A 16,830-nucleotide genomic window follows, 5' to 3' on the forward strand; every position below is an offset into this window, starting at 1 on the left:
GAAGTAGCAGTTGCTGTTAGCTCTTGTCTTTACAAGTTTTGCAGGTGTGTATAGATAACTATTTCTTAGCTCTGAGTTATGGAGGTGGAGCTATGACATGAGACTTTTTTCCAGTTCCAACATGCACATGGAATTACACTGCTGACTGGTACAGCCCAGATAGTGGGTGGCAAAAGAGCTCTTTCTGTACGCACCAAGTCATGATATTTATTCTGCTTATTGATCTGTGCACACAATGTCAGTAGAATTAAAAGAGAGGCAGGCATGAGTTCACACAGGTTTTCCACAGAAGATGTGAAACATGCTGCTCTTTGGAGGGGAAATTACATTCTTTTTTTTCTTTTTTTTCTTCAAGTATTATTCAACATACATATAAAGAGACACCATCCTCATTTCACTAAGAGACAAGCACATCCAAAATGAACTTGCAGATCATCATTATCTTGGTTTTGACTACAGAAATTTCTCTTTTCCTTTAGGTCAACTCTAAATATACATCTACTCATCATAATTACATGTGAGAATCCTTTATTTACCCCTTGTGATTTATTTACACAATCATAAAAAAATTAATAGCCTGAATTTGCATACTGACATTTGAAAGGCCTATCTGTAGCTGTGAGTGTCCCAGCACTAGTTTTGGGTAACATCATTGCTTATTGCTAAGTCCTTTGAAAGCAGCTTATTCATCTTTTCTTTCCCTTTTTTGAAGAAATGCTGCTTAGAAAACCCTGGTTTATGGCTTACTCCTTATTTTATTGTTTGGGTTGTAGTTCACTTCCTTTAGGAGCAGTTCACAGTCAGACAACACTTCTGTTGGCAAATACTTCATTATCTGCTCAAGAGTATTTTGATATGTTATTTTTTCCTGTTCCAGGGACTGAATTACACTCTTCATTTTGTTTTCTCGAGTCAAAACAGTCTCCAGGCTGGATTCCAGACTCTGAATTTTAGCATGAGCAACCTGTAAACAATAACATTATCTTTATAATGTATAGAGATATAATACATAGAGATATTCTAAATAGCATTTTTATATTATGATATGCTACATATTAAGGAAATAAAACTTAATAACATAGATATTTCTAAAAGGCATTTGTGTAGGCAGCTGATACAAGGAATGCTTACAGCATATCATACACAGAATGTCCTCATAGCAGCCAGATCAACCTGAAGGCTTTCTGAAAGCTCTACAGAGGGAACGAGACATTCAAGTTGCAGTAAGCAAGGAACAGTTGGGAGTAACAAGGAACTGGTGCTGCAGTGAGAAATAGGAAACCAGCAGCCAGAGCAGCAGTGGAAGAGACGACTTGCCTGACAGTGATGGAGCAAATGGGAAGCCTATGTAACCAAAGTAAATTAGCAGAATGGAGAGGTCAAAAGGAAAGAGAGCCTCAGTGTTAAGCCTAGAAGCATACTGTGTTCCCTGCTCTCCAATAAAAGTTCCACAGCATCTTCTGAAAACAAAACAAATCAAACAAGCTACAAAAAAACCCCACTGACTAGTAATCAGAAACCCTGGACCACAGCAGTAGTAAATGTCTCCCTGTGGGAAATGGGGAAATTCCGACCATTCCTAGGAAAAGGTCCAAACAGAGGAATAAAGAAGCCATACAAACAAGAAGATAAAGATGTTAAGGAATGGAGGATGATATATTACAGTACAGCAGACTGGAAGAACAGAAGACCTTCTATGGAGCTTTTCAAATCAGTCACTCGTAAGTATTTTACACCCTTGGTGCATTATCAAAGCACAGGTAAAAACCTAGGTAGCAGTAGTAAAATAATAAAGAAAAAAAAAAAAAGAAAAAGTAAAAAAGCAAGCAATCCTTGGTTTCAATATCTAAAGAAAAAAAGGAATTGATCTTTCCCTTTTTCCCTGCTTCTATTTTCAGGTTTCAGGAGCTGAAGGTGCTTTCTGAGCTCTCCCTAATGCTTGTTCAAACTAAATCATGTAACAAGAAATGGCCTGGTGATGCAAAAAGAAGAGTTTGTCTTTCAGGAAAATGCAAGACAATTCATATTGAAACCTGAAACAAATCTTGGCCAGGCTATGGGAGAAAAGGTGAATAATGAAGGTAGAAGAGAAGACTTTTAAAGCAAGACTTTATTCGGCAAAGTCTGGTGGGCACTCAGCTGTACTTGAGTCTGCTAGGAAAGACCGCCTTTCCAAACCAAGACTACAAGCTTCAGCAGAAGGAAACAGAACAACATTGCCTACAAAGGTCTGGAGAAAGCAAGCCTATTGCACCAAGAATTATTTCCAATAGGGAAACAAAGAGATGAAGGGACAGAGAACTTATTTTTCAGCAAGAAACACAAAATGCTGCCAAAAGATTTTATGGGAGATAAAGCTAGAGATATTCTAAGGAGAAGAAATAGACATGAAGAAGGAAGAGTTCAAAGAATGAGAAAGAAGTTAAATATATGTCTCACAAATAAATCATTGGAATTTAGAGAACTGCTCAACTGCATATATTCTTGCAGTTAGGAGACTTTCCATGTATATTTAAGAAAGACACTTTCTTCTCTATTGGCTGAATAGAAATATAGAGGTCATAGAAATGACCTCTCCATGAGTTCAATCTTAAGTTATTTACCTGTAGCTTCTCCAACAAATCCATGTTTTGCCTCTTCAGGTGATTATTTGCCCTCTCCAGCTTCTCCAGAGGTTCACCTTCATCACAGGGACTCACATTTTCCTGCAGTTCATCCTGCAGAACATGGTACTCTACTTCATAGGCATGGAGCTGTTTTGAAATATCCATCTCAAACACCTGCCATGAGAGAAAGATGAATTTATAAGTACAGTGGAGAGCATTTATTTCACATGAATGTTTGGCTAAGAGGCAGCCCTGATTGATTATCTTAAATTTTCTTCCTGCTCCTCCCAAAAAGGTATTTTAAGGGAAGTCTACAGTAAGAACATTTTAGCATCTAGAGTTCTGATTGTAGCAATAATAGATCTTAGACTTTAGAAGAATCAGATCATTGTTTTTACAATTACCAAACACCATCTCTTACTTTCAGATGTATCATCAGAAAAGTCTCATATAAACCATCACGGGCAAGCAGGTGACCCTTCATCTCAGAGCTAAGTTGACCTGTATATAACCACATATACAACCATCTCTGCTCAGGCTACATAACCCATTTTTTACTCAATCAGACCTAGCTTTGCACAAAGCCACTTCTGCAGCACTCATCACAGCATGATTGCTCTGCAACCCACACAGACCACAGGACAGAGATTTAATTTCTAATAGTAATCGTGAAATTAAATCTCTATCATTGCCAGAATCAGTGAGCTGTGGAATTAGACACTGAAGCACCTGACACAGGTTTAGCATGATAGTCACAATCAGTGCAATAAGGAAATGAGTATTTACACATGACCTAAAAATGAATTCTTAACTGGCAGCACCCAAAACATTTCAGTGTTAATCAAGCCATAACAATGCACCAATGTTAACTGCACTCCTGCATATGGAGGTGGTTTTGTAAAGATTTTTCGTTATCCCTAACTACCACCTTTCCCATGAAGTTGCAATGATATTGATGAAATAACACTGCTGCAGTCCTCTTTTCCCTTATGCAAGAAAGGCAGGGATGAAACCTGAGGGTCTTTTATTTCTGGCACCAAGCATCTGCCAAATGTGATCCCTCCAAGGACAGGGTTGAAGCGGGATGATGAAGTTGCACGAGGGCACCCTAGAAGTTATTCCCCAGAAGAAGAGAAACTGCCTACGCAACAGAACAGCAGAAGTTTCCTTGACCTTGTTTTTAACACAGATCAGGAGAACAGGGCTTCAACATCCTGACTTGTAGGATTTTAAGTTACAGATGTCAGAAAAGCTCCTAGGGGAGTACCTGGCACTGTGCAGCCAGAAGTTTGAAAGGCTCAGCAGAAGAAGTTCCTGTTATGCTGCCTCTTCCCACCATGGCAAACTGTGCTTCCCGTCACAAAGTGCTGGACTACTCACCCACTAGCAGGGAGCAACAGCTGAGTTTAGGTTTGGCAAACAGACTACTTTTACCCATCTGATGGTGAAATTTATACACAAGTTTATGTTTTCCCAATAGGTGGGGCACAAAAGAACCTTTGTACTAAACCTGGAGGTAGCAACTAAAGTCTTGCTAAATTTTTCAGTGAACAGTGATAGGACAAGGGGCAATGGATGCAAACTGGAGCATAGGAGGTTTCATGTGAATATCAGGAATAACTTTACTGTGAGAGTGACAGAGGACTGGAACAGGCTGCCCAGAGAGGTTGTGGAGTCTCCCTCACTGGAGAAATTCAAAACCTGCCTGGACACGTTCCTGTGTGATGTGCTCTAGGTCATCCTGCTCTGTCAGGGGGGTTGGACTAGATGATCTTCCAAGGTCCCTTCCAACCCCTAGGATTCTGTGTTTCTGTGATATTGGCTCATATCTTACTTGTATACGAGTTGCTGGGAAAATGACTCGTTTACATTTCAAAACAAAAGGAACATACTGAGAAGACAACTTCTACATATACCTTAGGCATAATCTTTTAAAAGTAAACTAAATGAGGGGAAGAAGAGGAAAGAGAAAACCAACCTTACCTGGGTAATAATCTTTTCCATTTGAGGCTGAGTCATATCTGGAATAGTGGTTTTAAGAAAATCAACAATGTTCTCAAAATTTTCACATCCCATTATAGATGTTTCTTGACTGCTAAGTAGGCTCAGTGCTACTTTAAATATGACTTCTGTTCCTTGAAGAAAAATAATGTCTAAAAAAGAAAATAATTAAAATATATTGAAAACAAGAGCTAATGTAATTGGATAAATACATGTATTTGCTGGGATGTTTTTCTTTCTAAATCTGCAGGTTTATTCAGTTCAGGAGAAATGCAATCTGTCTTATTTCAACATGAGGCTGAAGTATTAAAAGCATTTTCTGTCATCTTACAGATGTAAGAAAGTATCAAAGGAAACCCTGCATGCTTGTTATGTCTGTAGCCATTATCTGCAGTAAGTATTTCATTACTGTCTACTGTTGACTATAGACTGTTAACTAACTGCTAACTGTTTTTATGTGCATCTATGACTGAAAAACACCTGGGAAGTGGGTGGTCGACAAGTACTGATGTTTTACTGTTTTCCGCAGGCAGAAGCTAGTCCTTAAAAAAACAGTTATGTAGATTCCAGAACCAATCATACTATTTTCAGAACCCACAGTAGCCCCAAGCCCTTCCTTCAAGGTGCAATTACATGGATATGAAAGTAAAGTTCAGGCTTTGCAGAAGTCAGTAGAGACAAACTGCACAGAAACTGAAAACAACCACAGTAACCAGAAACTCAGATCTCAGTAGCAGTGGTGGATTTGCAGTTACTGAGATGAACACAGCATTTGAGCAGTTCAAATAAGCTTCCTGTGCTGTTGCTTTGTCACACCACCAAGAGCAGGGCTACGCAACCAAACTCAACTTTTGACCCCAATGCTGAGAGGTCATCCCTGGCCCTAATCCAGTGTCACAGGGTAGCACCAGGATACACATTCAAGCAGCATAAATATTAGTACATAGCTGGTGCTTATATTTACGGGTAGACATGAACCATCTATTCCTGGTATGTGACAATGGCCTGTAAAACACTGAAGATGCAAGAATCTAAAGTACTGAGAAGTAGAACAACATATTGACTTCTGATTTTTAAAATGGGAACATGCCTTGCTCAGCTCATTTACAAATAAATGAACACTGACTCTCCTCTCACCCTTAAAAAATCAGTTTTCCAAATGTAAAACCTACCAAAATAAAGAACATTTTAACCCTGAAAAACACATTAAAAAACTGAAAGAAGAAAAAAAAAAAAAAAAGAATGCTCAGAATTGCTCAGCAGTCAAGATCACAAGAAACCCCAAGTGTACTTAAAGGGCACCTGATAAGATCAGTGAAAAAATACCCATTGCCGCCACTTGCCTCTGGAATGTCATGTAAATCTGTCTGCACTTGCCTTTCACACTTGTAATTGAAAACATAAAGGGGTGGGGGAGCATTTGAGCAGATTAGCTAATTGATTGATTGATTATTTACAAGGAATCAAAATTAGACGGACAATGATGTGGGAAAGAGATGTACCAATTACATGAATACCACTGAAAAACAGATACACAAATCATTTGTTTACCTAAAAAGCAGTCTGAAAAAGTTTGCTGCAAAAGGAAAAAAAACCTCTGTAATGAAGTAATCACCAGGTCAAAAAAAATTAAAACCAGACTAACCAACCAAACCCCTCTTCCCCCTCAAACCACCACAGCAAGCATATTAAAAACCTAACACACTCCAGTGCGTCTCATAAAACAAAAGTCTAGTTAAATTTCTTAAGACAAGACAAAAGGTACTGTATGAAAACAGAAAAATCAAACTGAAAAAAAGCCTGATTTAAGAGGAAGCAGATGACACATGGTCCCAACTTCTCAGTGCACATCTGAACGCGGTGAGTTTACACCAAAAAATACATTTAAAGAAAAAGCTGCATTACTAGTGATTTGATTAAGCTGACAGTTCTTATTGACAATAAAAGAATACAAACCCCAGTATCTGACATGATCTGACAATCAATATTTAAGCTTTGGTATTAGATGGTATCTGATGGGAAGTGTATAATGAAAAAACTATTTAAATGGAACAAGAGGTATATTAAGACTAAAAAACTGTTCAATATATACATGAATACATGAAACTCTCCAAGTTCAAGTTTAATTGAATTTTTATTAGAAAGCACTCTAGAATCAGTTAAAAAACTATTTTCTTGAAAATCTATGCATTCTCATTTGTTTATTTGAAAGTTCAACAGGATGACCTTTTCTATAGACAGACCAAATGCTGGATGCATAAAATACATTTGCAACAGTAAACTTCCTCTTGATCACACTTCAGAAGTCTCTTGGCTAATAAGAGAGGACATATTTAATTGCTCAAATCTGATCTTTCATATAATACATTTCAGTTTTCCTCTTTTAAAAGGAGCTGACATCCCACCATGAAGAGCACTGCTACTTGCCACCCACAACGATCCCCCAAAATGTCCCTAGTATGTTGAATACTATTCCCTGAGAGTTTCAAAACACAATGGACCACATTGTTCAGTTTATTAGTGCAACAAAATAAACTTTCTTACCAAATACTCTGGCTACGAATCCTAGTGGAAACTGAGATGCAAACAGTGTAAGAAACCATGGTGCAGCATAAAGACTAGGGCTGATTTCATTTTCTTCAAGATGATTATACAGGTCTCTGTGATAATCATGAAGAAGCCTTGAGAGCTGATACATCTGAATCTACAGTGCATGAGGAGGGTGAGGAGAAGGAAGCAGAAAAGTTCAGCTTTACTCATTTTTTCAAATCATTCACATTTCAGTCAAGGGAAATTAACTTCATACAGATGGCACTATAAAGTGAAGCTTAATTGTTGCCTAGGATCTCGAGTGATATGTACTCAAGTACTAATAACCCACCCCAACGAACTAAAACCAACACAGCAGTCAATAACAAAGAACAGTGTGAACCCAATCATTAATTATAATTTCAGATTCACAGCCTTACAGTGAGAAGATAATCTATTGAATTTACTTTATCAACAAACCAGAACTTTCAGTCTTGCAGCAATGAAAATAGAAGTACCTCTTCCAAGATGCCAAAACTCTCCATTACAGAGTTGAACTATTTCTGGCTAAATTTACACATTTCAACTTTCATTCTTTGAATCTTGGCCATATTTTTGCTGCATTTAAAACTTCTAATCATAATTTTAGATGACGTCTGTAGTCACTGAGTACATTAGGTCTAGTGGGTCAACAGAAGTATACAACGTATTTCCCAGCACACCTTCCACACACCAGTGGTCCAGAGAAATTTAACACACTGATGCAAAAAGTGCTGCTATACAACCCATAATAGGTTGCAAAGTGGTTAGAAGTTCCTATTCATTACAAAGAAATATCACTCTGTGGCAAATTATTTCTTTGCAATTCCAGCAGTTTGTATTCCACAGCAAGCTGCTCACAGCACGGAGCAACACGTCTCTCAGAAAGGAGAAGAGGAGAAACAGACACATATTGATTAGCTGTCAGGTCCAGTTTTGCTGTCAACAGTGTCATAATGCTTAAGGTGAAGCCATTCCTCAATAAGAAAATGACTGATTGGATCCAGCTACTTTTCTACTTGTAGTGGTCATGATTCTTCCCTACCAAACACTGGCTGCACTTGAAACTATCAGTCAGCAGTGCCTGCAAGCAGACAGATCACTTCTCATTCCAGCAAATGACATAAAGTTGTGCATGCATTTGAGTCCTTGTTTTAATTAGCAAAGATACTAATTAAGCACAGTTTGGACTGTGGTGATACAAACACATTTACATGTGAAATTATAATGGTATTATAGAGACAGTAAACCAACTGGATGAGTTCATCATGAACTAAGAATCTAGATTACTACTTCTTCCACACATCAATTAAACATTTAAGTAAAATGAGTTTACATTATCTTAAAGTAACATCCAACACTTTTCTTCTACAGGATAGAAGCTAATACTGAATATAAGCTTACTTGTGTTTCAGTACTGTAAAGAGTACTCCTTAAGAGCATCTGACGATGAAAGCTTCAGACTCATTTCAGTTAAAAGGTGAAATCCTGGACATCTGAAAGCTCTCACATCATCAGATGGTATTGAAAGTCTACAACTGCAGTATAACATATAAACACTAAAAAAGCATCTTCCTGGGGGAAAAAAAGTAATTGATGGTACAACCACACATTTATCACAATTCGACCTCCACTGTTTCAAAACATATTTGGGGAGGTATAAATGGACAGGGAAGAGGGGGAACGATGCTCTTTATGGCTATTCACCCTTAACTCCTCACAAGAAAATTGTTATAGCATACTTACATCCACAGTAAAGGACTCCTCTACATAATTCTTAGAATATGCATGTACAATTTCCTTAACTACAATCTATTCTGTAGTTCTGGATATTTGCCAAATAAGCACCTAAAGTGGCCAATCATGAAAACTTGACTAAAACTCCGAATTAAGTGTTTGCTGTGCAGGGAGCATGGGAAAAAAACAAAACCGCATACAAAACAAAAACAAACAAAAAAGCAAAACGGGGGAAAAAAGATACATTTGTATTTACTTCTTAATCTTTTCTTTCTCCACTGTGGATTATAAGCTTTAACTCAACAGTGGTATAACCCTTTATATTATTAGGGGCTTATAGCATATAGTTATTTAAGTCATTAGACAGTTGCATCTCAAGGTGAAAAATTCCTCAAACTTTAAAACCTGAAGTTTATTTAGATCTAATAGATTTTCTGTCTTTTTCCTGAGCAGCTTTGAGTATCTATAGCTAGCTGTTAACGGCTAATATTGCAGAGCATGCTCCATTTCATAAGCAAAGTAAATGATTAAAAATTCGTCTGTTTTCTCCTTGAGCTGGAGGTGGTGGAGTAGAGGACGATGAGAGAAAAGAGGTGGAAAGGCTGAGGCAAGACAGAGCGGTCCCAAGACCAAATGCCTGTGGAGTATATTGACTGGCCACTGGGTGTCACTATGGATTTGACTTGGAGTTAAAACTAAATCTTCATCTATGAGGTTACAGACTGAGAAAATCAACCCCAAATTTATTTTTACACTCCATTTATACAGATGGAAGTATATTGTCTTTCTGGCATAAGGAAGAGAGAGAAGTGAGGAAAAGAAAAGGAAGAGCAAAACAGCAGAGAAAGCAGAGTTTCCAAACAGAAGATGATGGGGACGTGTGACAGGAAAAGTCTGCAAGTTCTGAACTTCTCTGTTTGTAAATTCAGAGTCAGAAAGAGGTTTGACAATAACATTTTCATGCACCTCACAACCTTCAAAAACCCTAAGAAATTTCATAAGATCCTAGAGACCATGAGCAACCTCTGACAGCTCAAAACTCATTTAAAACTCCGGTTTTCTTTAGAGAGAGGAATGACTTACCTGTAGTGACATCATGTCTGGCCTGTACTGTTTACGGAAGCCAAGGTCATACATGAGGAATTTCAGCATTTCAAAGGCCTGTTCCTCACTCATATGTAGAAGCAGAACTCCGGCTACAAAGCTGATACCTTGACAATAACCCACTTCTTTGTCCAGCAAAGAGTATGCTTTCAGGAGATTAAAGAGTGACAGCTGTCCTGCCCCCAGGTGGGCCGAAAAATAAGGATGTGTCGGGAATGTCCGTCCTGATGTGAAGAGAGAAGAATAGGTGCAATTCAATTCTTCTCATTAAAAAACCCCAAATTTCTCTGACAACCAGCACTCCTCTCTTCCCTCAGACCTCTTCTCTTTGTTTTCATATACAGTGATTTTATTCAGATCAATCTATATTTTACCACTGATTTTTGACAGCATTCAGAGAGCTCATTTCACATTATTGTCTGCATTGAACTTGCAGAAGCAACTGCTCAATTTCTCTTTTCAAACAGATGTAGAAGAGCATAAATACAGACCTCAAAACCTGATAAATCATTTGCTTAGAGGACACTAAGTGGCATACACAGAGTGTTATCCCAACAACATAAAAAGTGGTGCTGATAGAGCAGCATCCCTCTCCAGCAACAGCTTTCTTAAGACTGGTGTGTTTCCACTAACACACATGAAGCAAGTCAGAATAACCTTTCAGCTACAAACACATACCTAGATCTACGAGGATGGCGTGCTGTTGAGCAGTCAGTTGTTTCAGAAGTTCTTTGTAAGAGATGTCAGGAGGCTGCTGCTTGTTTGGCAGCCTGTGTCTGACTCGATGCTGCACAGCCAAAAACTGCCAAACTTCTCCCCGGCGACTTTTTGGTACACCTGCAGGTCAGCCAAAAAACAAGAGGTCTAAGCTGGGGCGTATTTTTAGTGCTATAACACAAGAATTTGCTGCGTCATAATCTTTGCCTGTCTTAATCTTGGCTGAACCACTCTGGAGGATACCTTCTAGTCAGCTTTGGAAGTTGTTCACTCTGCAGTGCATTCCTTTGGTAGCCACAGCTCAGCCCTGCTAACTACAAAACTACAATTAAACATTAACTAAACAATTAACTACAAACTTCCAGTAATTACCCTGAGCAGTACATTGGGCAGCTGAGGTACAGTTTTGGCACCTCTGAGCTGTTACCTTCAAGCAGGAAAAGATGTAAGACTACTCGCAGAATTAGAAAGGCTGAACTGAATTCAGAGGTGAAAAACATGGGGAGGTCCACCTCCTCTTCCCCTTCCCAAAGGGCTGCCCATGTCAATCCACACTCTTGGAAAAAGATGTGCAGATTACAAAATGCTCAGTTCAAACATAAAAGCATTAATGCAGCATACCAAAGGAAGGACACAGAACCACTCATGCTGAAAGATGGCATTTCTCTCATGTCAAGCCAACCACCTGTGAAAGAACCAACTAAATTAAAAAACTACTTTCTGACTTCCCCTGACTCTGTACACTGACCTTTGAAAGACAAAATAAATTGTCAACTCTGCTAACACTTTCCAGGCAAATAATTATTTAACAAGAATACAAGTAAGAAAAAGCATATCCTCTTTCCCAATTCAGAACTGCAGATTCCAGCAGCAGAAGACAGAGCAGCAAGGAAAGTTGTTTGTTGGCAGACTTATCACTAACAGAAACAACCTTATTTCTACCATTATTTTATTTGGTAGCAATTCAAATTTGCCTTCTGTACCACAGACAGATTACACTCAAATATTATTTTTCAGTATCTGTAATACAGACATAAGATTTTATGGAGGAAGGCACAGAGGTGCAATCAGGCTCTACATCTGCATTATACTAAGAAGACCCTTTGGTTCCTCTTCTGGCCTAGGGCTAGACCACAGGAAGATCTACTTCAAGTCAAAATTCCCCAGCCTTTCACTCAAGGAAACCAGACTCCACAAGATGTGGTCCTTCTGACTTTCTGAAGCTTGGCTGTGACTCCCCTTAGGTTTTGGGCACAGTCCATATTAGCCATTGTAGTGCTGCCTTCTCAGTAAGTAAGTAAAATTAGAGTATCTGAAACTGAAAGTCAGTTAGATAGGAGCCACAGACCAGAAACCAGAAAGTCTCAGTGTTAGCTGCAGAAGATCCAAGTTCAATCATTGATGTAATAATATATGGGCAGAAGCTACTACTTGTATAATCAAGAGTATGACTATACACATGATTCTATTCGGCATTGCTGACATCGTATGCTGTAGACACAGCAGAACCTAATTTCTGTTTGGCAACAGCAGGTGGGTGCACTGGCCAAAAGGAGGCAAGATTTTAATGTTTTTGTGCTACTGGAAAAACTATTGCTGGCAGTTTTCTTCAGTATCAAAATGTAATAAAAAAAATCTTAAGACTTCATAGTTAAAAGCCATCCTACATAAATACCTTCTTTCAAAGTGGAATGAATGTCCTCCATGTCACATCGGATTTTGGCTCTGCAGTTCAGTAACTTCTTATCCCAAACATTTATGACATCTTTCTGACATGTACCAACTTCATCATAGTCCAGTTTGACCTTTCTTGTTTGCAGCTCATCTCTACTTGCTAGAGCACAGAACACAAAGGAAAAAGCACAGGAAAAAAATAACAAACAGAACATCAGATAATTAAAAGAAACATCAAATACGGAAAACCCATTCAAGCTAGGAAAGCTGGGGAAGGACTTTTTACAAGAGCTTGTAGTGAGAAGACAAGGTGTAATGGATTAAAACTGGAAGAGGGGAGATTTAGATTAGACATTAGGAGGAAATTCTTTAGTGTGAGGGTGGTGAGACACTGGAACAGGTTGCCCAGGGAAGTTGTGGAAGCCCCATCCCTGGAAGTGTTCAAGACCAGGTTGGATGGGGCCCTGAGCAATCTGGTTGAGTGTCCCTGCCCATGGCAGGGAGGCTGGAACCAGACGATCTTTAAGGTCCCTTCCAACTCAAACCATGCTATGATTCTATGGTGATTCTGTGGTATCTATCTGATAATCTGACTATGGATAAATACACCTTCTACAATTCATCAGTTAAGAGCTGAGATGGGGCCAGTCTTCCGTCCTAAGACACTGCAGGTAAATATTTAACTTCTATTATTGTACCATAAACATTTGCAATTCATGAAGTACATGAAAACATTTTTTAAGGCTTGGGGCAAGAAGAAAAACCCACTCAGCACAGTCAATTTCACCCCATCTGGTGCTTCTTTCAACTGCAAAAACACCTTTGATGATTTTTTGTTTGTATTGAACATTGCAATTGTTTTAATATTGGAAGTCCCAAACATATTAATGCTTATGTTAGAGATTCAGCCAACCAAGCTAGGCAAGTCTTCTAACTGAAGTCCTTCACAATAGTCCCAGTTTTCACATGTTCCTTAAAAAGCTCGTAAGAGGTCTTGGAATTGCTACCTGGCATCAAGCTGACTAGAATAGAATGAACCAACAAGAACCATACCCAGAAAAGTACATTTGTGCTGAAGCACAGAGCTCACATTGCTGTGTATTTAACAGATTTACTGCATAAGACTACCTAACACAAGATATTTATTCTAGAGGACTCACTATTTCTGAAATAAAGCTGCAGAGTTAGTATGGAATTAATGGAGGAGTAGCTTTCATTTCATTACTGAGAAATTAACTGATATTATTTTATTATACATAATTTACAGAGATAGGTTTAATTATCATTGGACTGAATTGCACATTTCACAAAATTACCTCTGAAAGCTGCGATTAAGTTTATCCCAAATTTGCCTTAATCCATGTGCAGTACTTGCTCCCTGCTGGAGACTCTTTCCTCTTATGTTCTCCACCTCCATTCCCAGGTGAAAGCAAACTCTCACATTATAGTGCAACCCGCAAAACAAGAAAATCAATTCCTTTACCTAATAATCACATTTCAGATACAGATAATATTGGATTAATCCGTAAGATTAATCTTAGCCCACTCTTAAAATGTAGGGGACAATTTTTTAAATTTTTATTTCCAAAAGCTCTATGTTTCACCAGTGAGATCATATCTACTCAAGACTACAAGAAGCCTTGTAGAAGTAATTATTACACAAGGTGCAGTGCACTTCCATTAAAAAGGGGATGTGATCTCCCCATAAGAATTTACAGTCCAACTGCGGCAAATTTAAATACCACCCTCTTGCTGCATGATTTCATTTGAAAACTCTCATTCTCATAAGCAGCATGTGAAAGACTCAAGACAACTGTGACATATTTCAGCGTGACAATAAGCTCCAGAATTAAGTGCATGGATTATCATTCACTGAATAGTACTTTGGCTCTGCAGTTAACCCTACTGAAAATTGGAAAGCTCGCCTGTTGATCATACTTGCCCTACCTGCCATACCAACTACCTTGTTAACCTTCTTCCTAACCATTGCTAGGTGGCCTGCTACTTTTTGCAGTTCTTATATTTCTATGTGATCTACTGGAAAAAGCTGCTTTTAGCTTCTCAGAAGAAAAAATAAAATAAAAAAAGCACATTTCTGCCGTTCACAGAACTTACCTTCTGTAAAACAATGAGCTAATAGTATTCAAGTCTCCTCGACAGCAAAAGGAACAGGAAAAGAGATTCTATTAATATTTTGTACATGAAAATCAACAAAACTAACAGGAAACAATTGAAAAAAAATTTCACAGCAATTCCAATCTTAAACCAGTCATGTACAGCTGGATAAACTCACAGGTATGAACATGACTTCAAGTAGAGAAATACCTGCAGTTCTGTTACTACATTTTGTACTCCTGAGACCTACATTTAATCATAGGCTAGAATGCCAACCACTTCCCCAACAAGCACTTCTTTGGAAACTATCAGTTCTGCATATGTCCTGTTTGTAAAATGGCCAGTGTTAGAGCAGCCCACAGGAAGGAAGCCTGAAGACAGGCATTAAGACAGTTTACTTTTCATTATTTGAAAACAAATGATGAATTCCAGCTAGCCAGACCATCAGTTTCACTAGCAGTAGAATGAAGACATGCTCCTTGGTGCACAACTCAAGATGTAGGCTGGCAGATGAGTGCAAATTTGGACCCTCCACTGCTGACGTTTTCACCAAGAATGATCACACAGGCAGAGCTTATTTTCTACAGATCCATTACAGAATAGAAATAACTTATAAATTACTCTTAGGGACCTGGACCATTCTAACAGTTTTCAGGACCTCCAGCCATGCACAGTGGGTATGGGAAAGAGTTTCTTCCTCAGCTCACACAACCAGAGGGAATAACTAAGAATTAGACATCCAGCTTCCCCACCCTACAACTGTAGACTGACTGACAAAACAATAAATGAAGATTTTGGCTGAAGTGAAAACAGGCTTCTCCGTAGATGTTCCCTTCGAAGTTAGGAGTATCCACAGAAGTGTGTCAACAGGCAGAAAAACTTTATAGAGAGAATGTACAGAGAAATACACTACATGTGTAGGAAACACATTCAAGGATGTACACTTGTAGGGACATGGAAAGACTTCTGTCCTGCTGTTTTTCTTTCCTCCCCCTGCCTTCTCAATAAGGACCACTAAAGAAGGAAAACAAGATTATTATGTTTTGTTTGAAGAATTAGACTGCCCTATGCAGAGAGGATATTTGAAATTTTCAGCTTGCACCTAAAGCTACTAGGTCTATTAGACTGAAGAACTTCCATATGTCAAGGCTAGACATTGCATGTCTTTTATCTGTGTGAGTCTTGACCAGTCACTATAAAGTATCATAGCCAGAAGATCAGGCAGCTGAGAAATCAACATGGCCAACTTCAGATCCCTGAGTAACAGCACTCAATTTTCAGTGTATTGTGTTCACCTTCCAAAAAAACCCAAAAAACAACTAAAACCAAAAAAACTTTTTAACATACCTCAAGAGTCAGTTGCTCAAAAATCATATTTGGATTCAAATATTTATAAATTACCACTGTGAGGTGGTTAATGAAGGACAGAAAGCCTGGACAGAAATGCCTCATGCTGCAAAGGATTGAAACAAGATATAGAGGGTAAGGTTTACCATACCTAGACTTGGTCAGCCAGAACACCAACTGTAGCAACCTTTGTCTAACATGCACTAAAAATGGAAAAGTTACCACTTTCTTCTTTAACTAAGGTGACTCATTAAGAATTGGTAGATGGCCAGAGAACCTGGTAGACTGAAAGATAGGGCTGGGCAAACTTTTTTTCCTAGCACTCTTCATTAAAACAACTACAGAACCACATCTCTGTTTGAGGTGTCCAACACCTGTACAGGTTTCAGTTTCAGGCAGCAAAACTTGCAGTATTTTTTAGGGGTATTTTTTAAATAGCTAACCTTCCAGCTTCTGGTTTTCTTTTTCCATTCGAAGCAACAGAATTTGTTGATGTATGGCTTTTCTCCACAGACTTTGTAGTTCTTCTGAGTTTTTCCTCTCTCCAGTTTTATCTGGACAATCCTCATTTTGCAATACTAGAACAAGAAGATCCTCCTCCAAGGGTGGAGCAAGAGGGGATAATGGTAACAATTCACTTCCGTCATGACCATCTGCAAAGAATCAGAAAGCTATTACAGGAAAGACTTTGACATATCACAAAAATCTAAGTCACAGCAGAACAAAAATAGCTGTCTTCCACATTCAGCAGTGAGGTGCCGATTCCAAAGACAGTGAAAATGCAGTTCAACAGTAGAGAAATATTTTTAAATAGTGTTTTATTCAAAATAAAGTTCTACTTAAACTAAAGATAAACAAAATGTCACCCAATATTTCAACCCCTTCTCCTTCTAGCTCCTTCTAGAGTTACAAAAAGGCATTTATCCAGTGTCCTTTACAGCTGAGCTTCCTTACTGCTGTA

General features: G+C 38.5%; 1 protein-coding gene across 2 annotated transcripts in view; it reads right to left on the minus strand.

The window, feature by feature from the left end:
• Nucleotides 1-645: 645 nt before the first annotated feature.
• TBC1D4 (TBC1 domain family, member 4) overlaps nt 646-16,830 on the minus strand; it is a 52,995-nt gene continuing 36,810 nt past the window's right edge. For both annotated transcript variants that reach the window (XM_010003493.1, XM_010003495.1), the window contains 9 exons: nt 16,313-16,522; nt 14,523-14,525; nt 12,409-12,567; nt 10,695-10,853; nt 9,996-10,240; nt 7,152-7,311; nt 4,590-4,759; nt 2,604-2,780; nt 646-964 (listed from right to left, as the gene is read on the minus strand). In XM_010003493.1, coding sequence (XP_010001795.1) covers nt 737-964; nt 2,604-2,780; nt 4,590-4,759; nt 7,152-7,311; nt 9,996-10,240; nt 10,695-10,853; nt 12,409-12,567; nt 14,523-14,525; nt 16,313-16,522 — 1,511 coding nt within the window. In that variant the 3' untranslated portion in view covers nt 646-736. The remainder of the gene's footprint in view (nt 965-2,603; nt 2,781-4,589; nt 4,760-7,151; nt 7,312-9,995; nt 10,241-10,694; nt 10,854-12,408; nt 12,568-14,522; nt 14,526-16,312; nt 16,523-16,830) is intronic.

Source organism: Chaetura pelagica, unplaced genomic scaffold, assembly GCF_000747805.2.
Source record: "Chaetura pelagica isolate M959 unplaced genomic scaffold, ChaPel_1.0 scaffold106, whole genome shotgun sequence".
NCBI classification, from domain to species: domain Eukaryota; kingdom Metazoa; phylum Chordata; class Aves; order Apodiformes; family Apodidae; genus Chaetura; species Chaetura pelagica.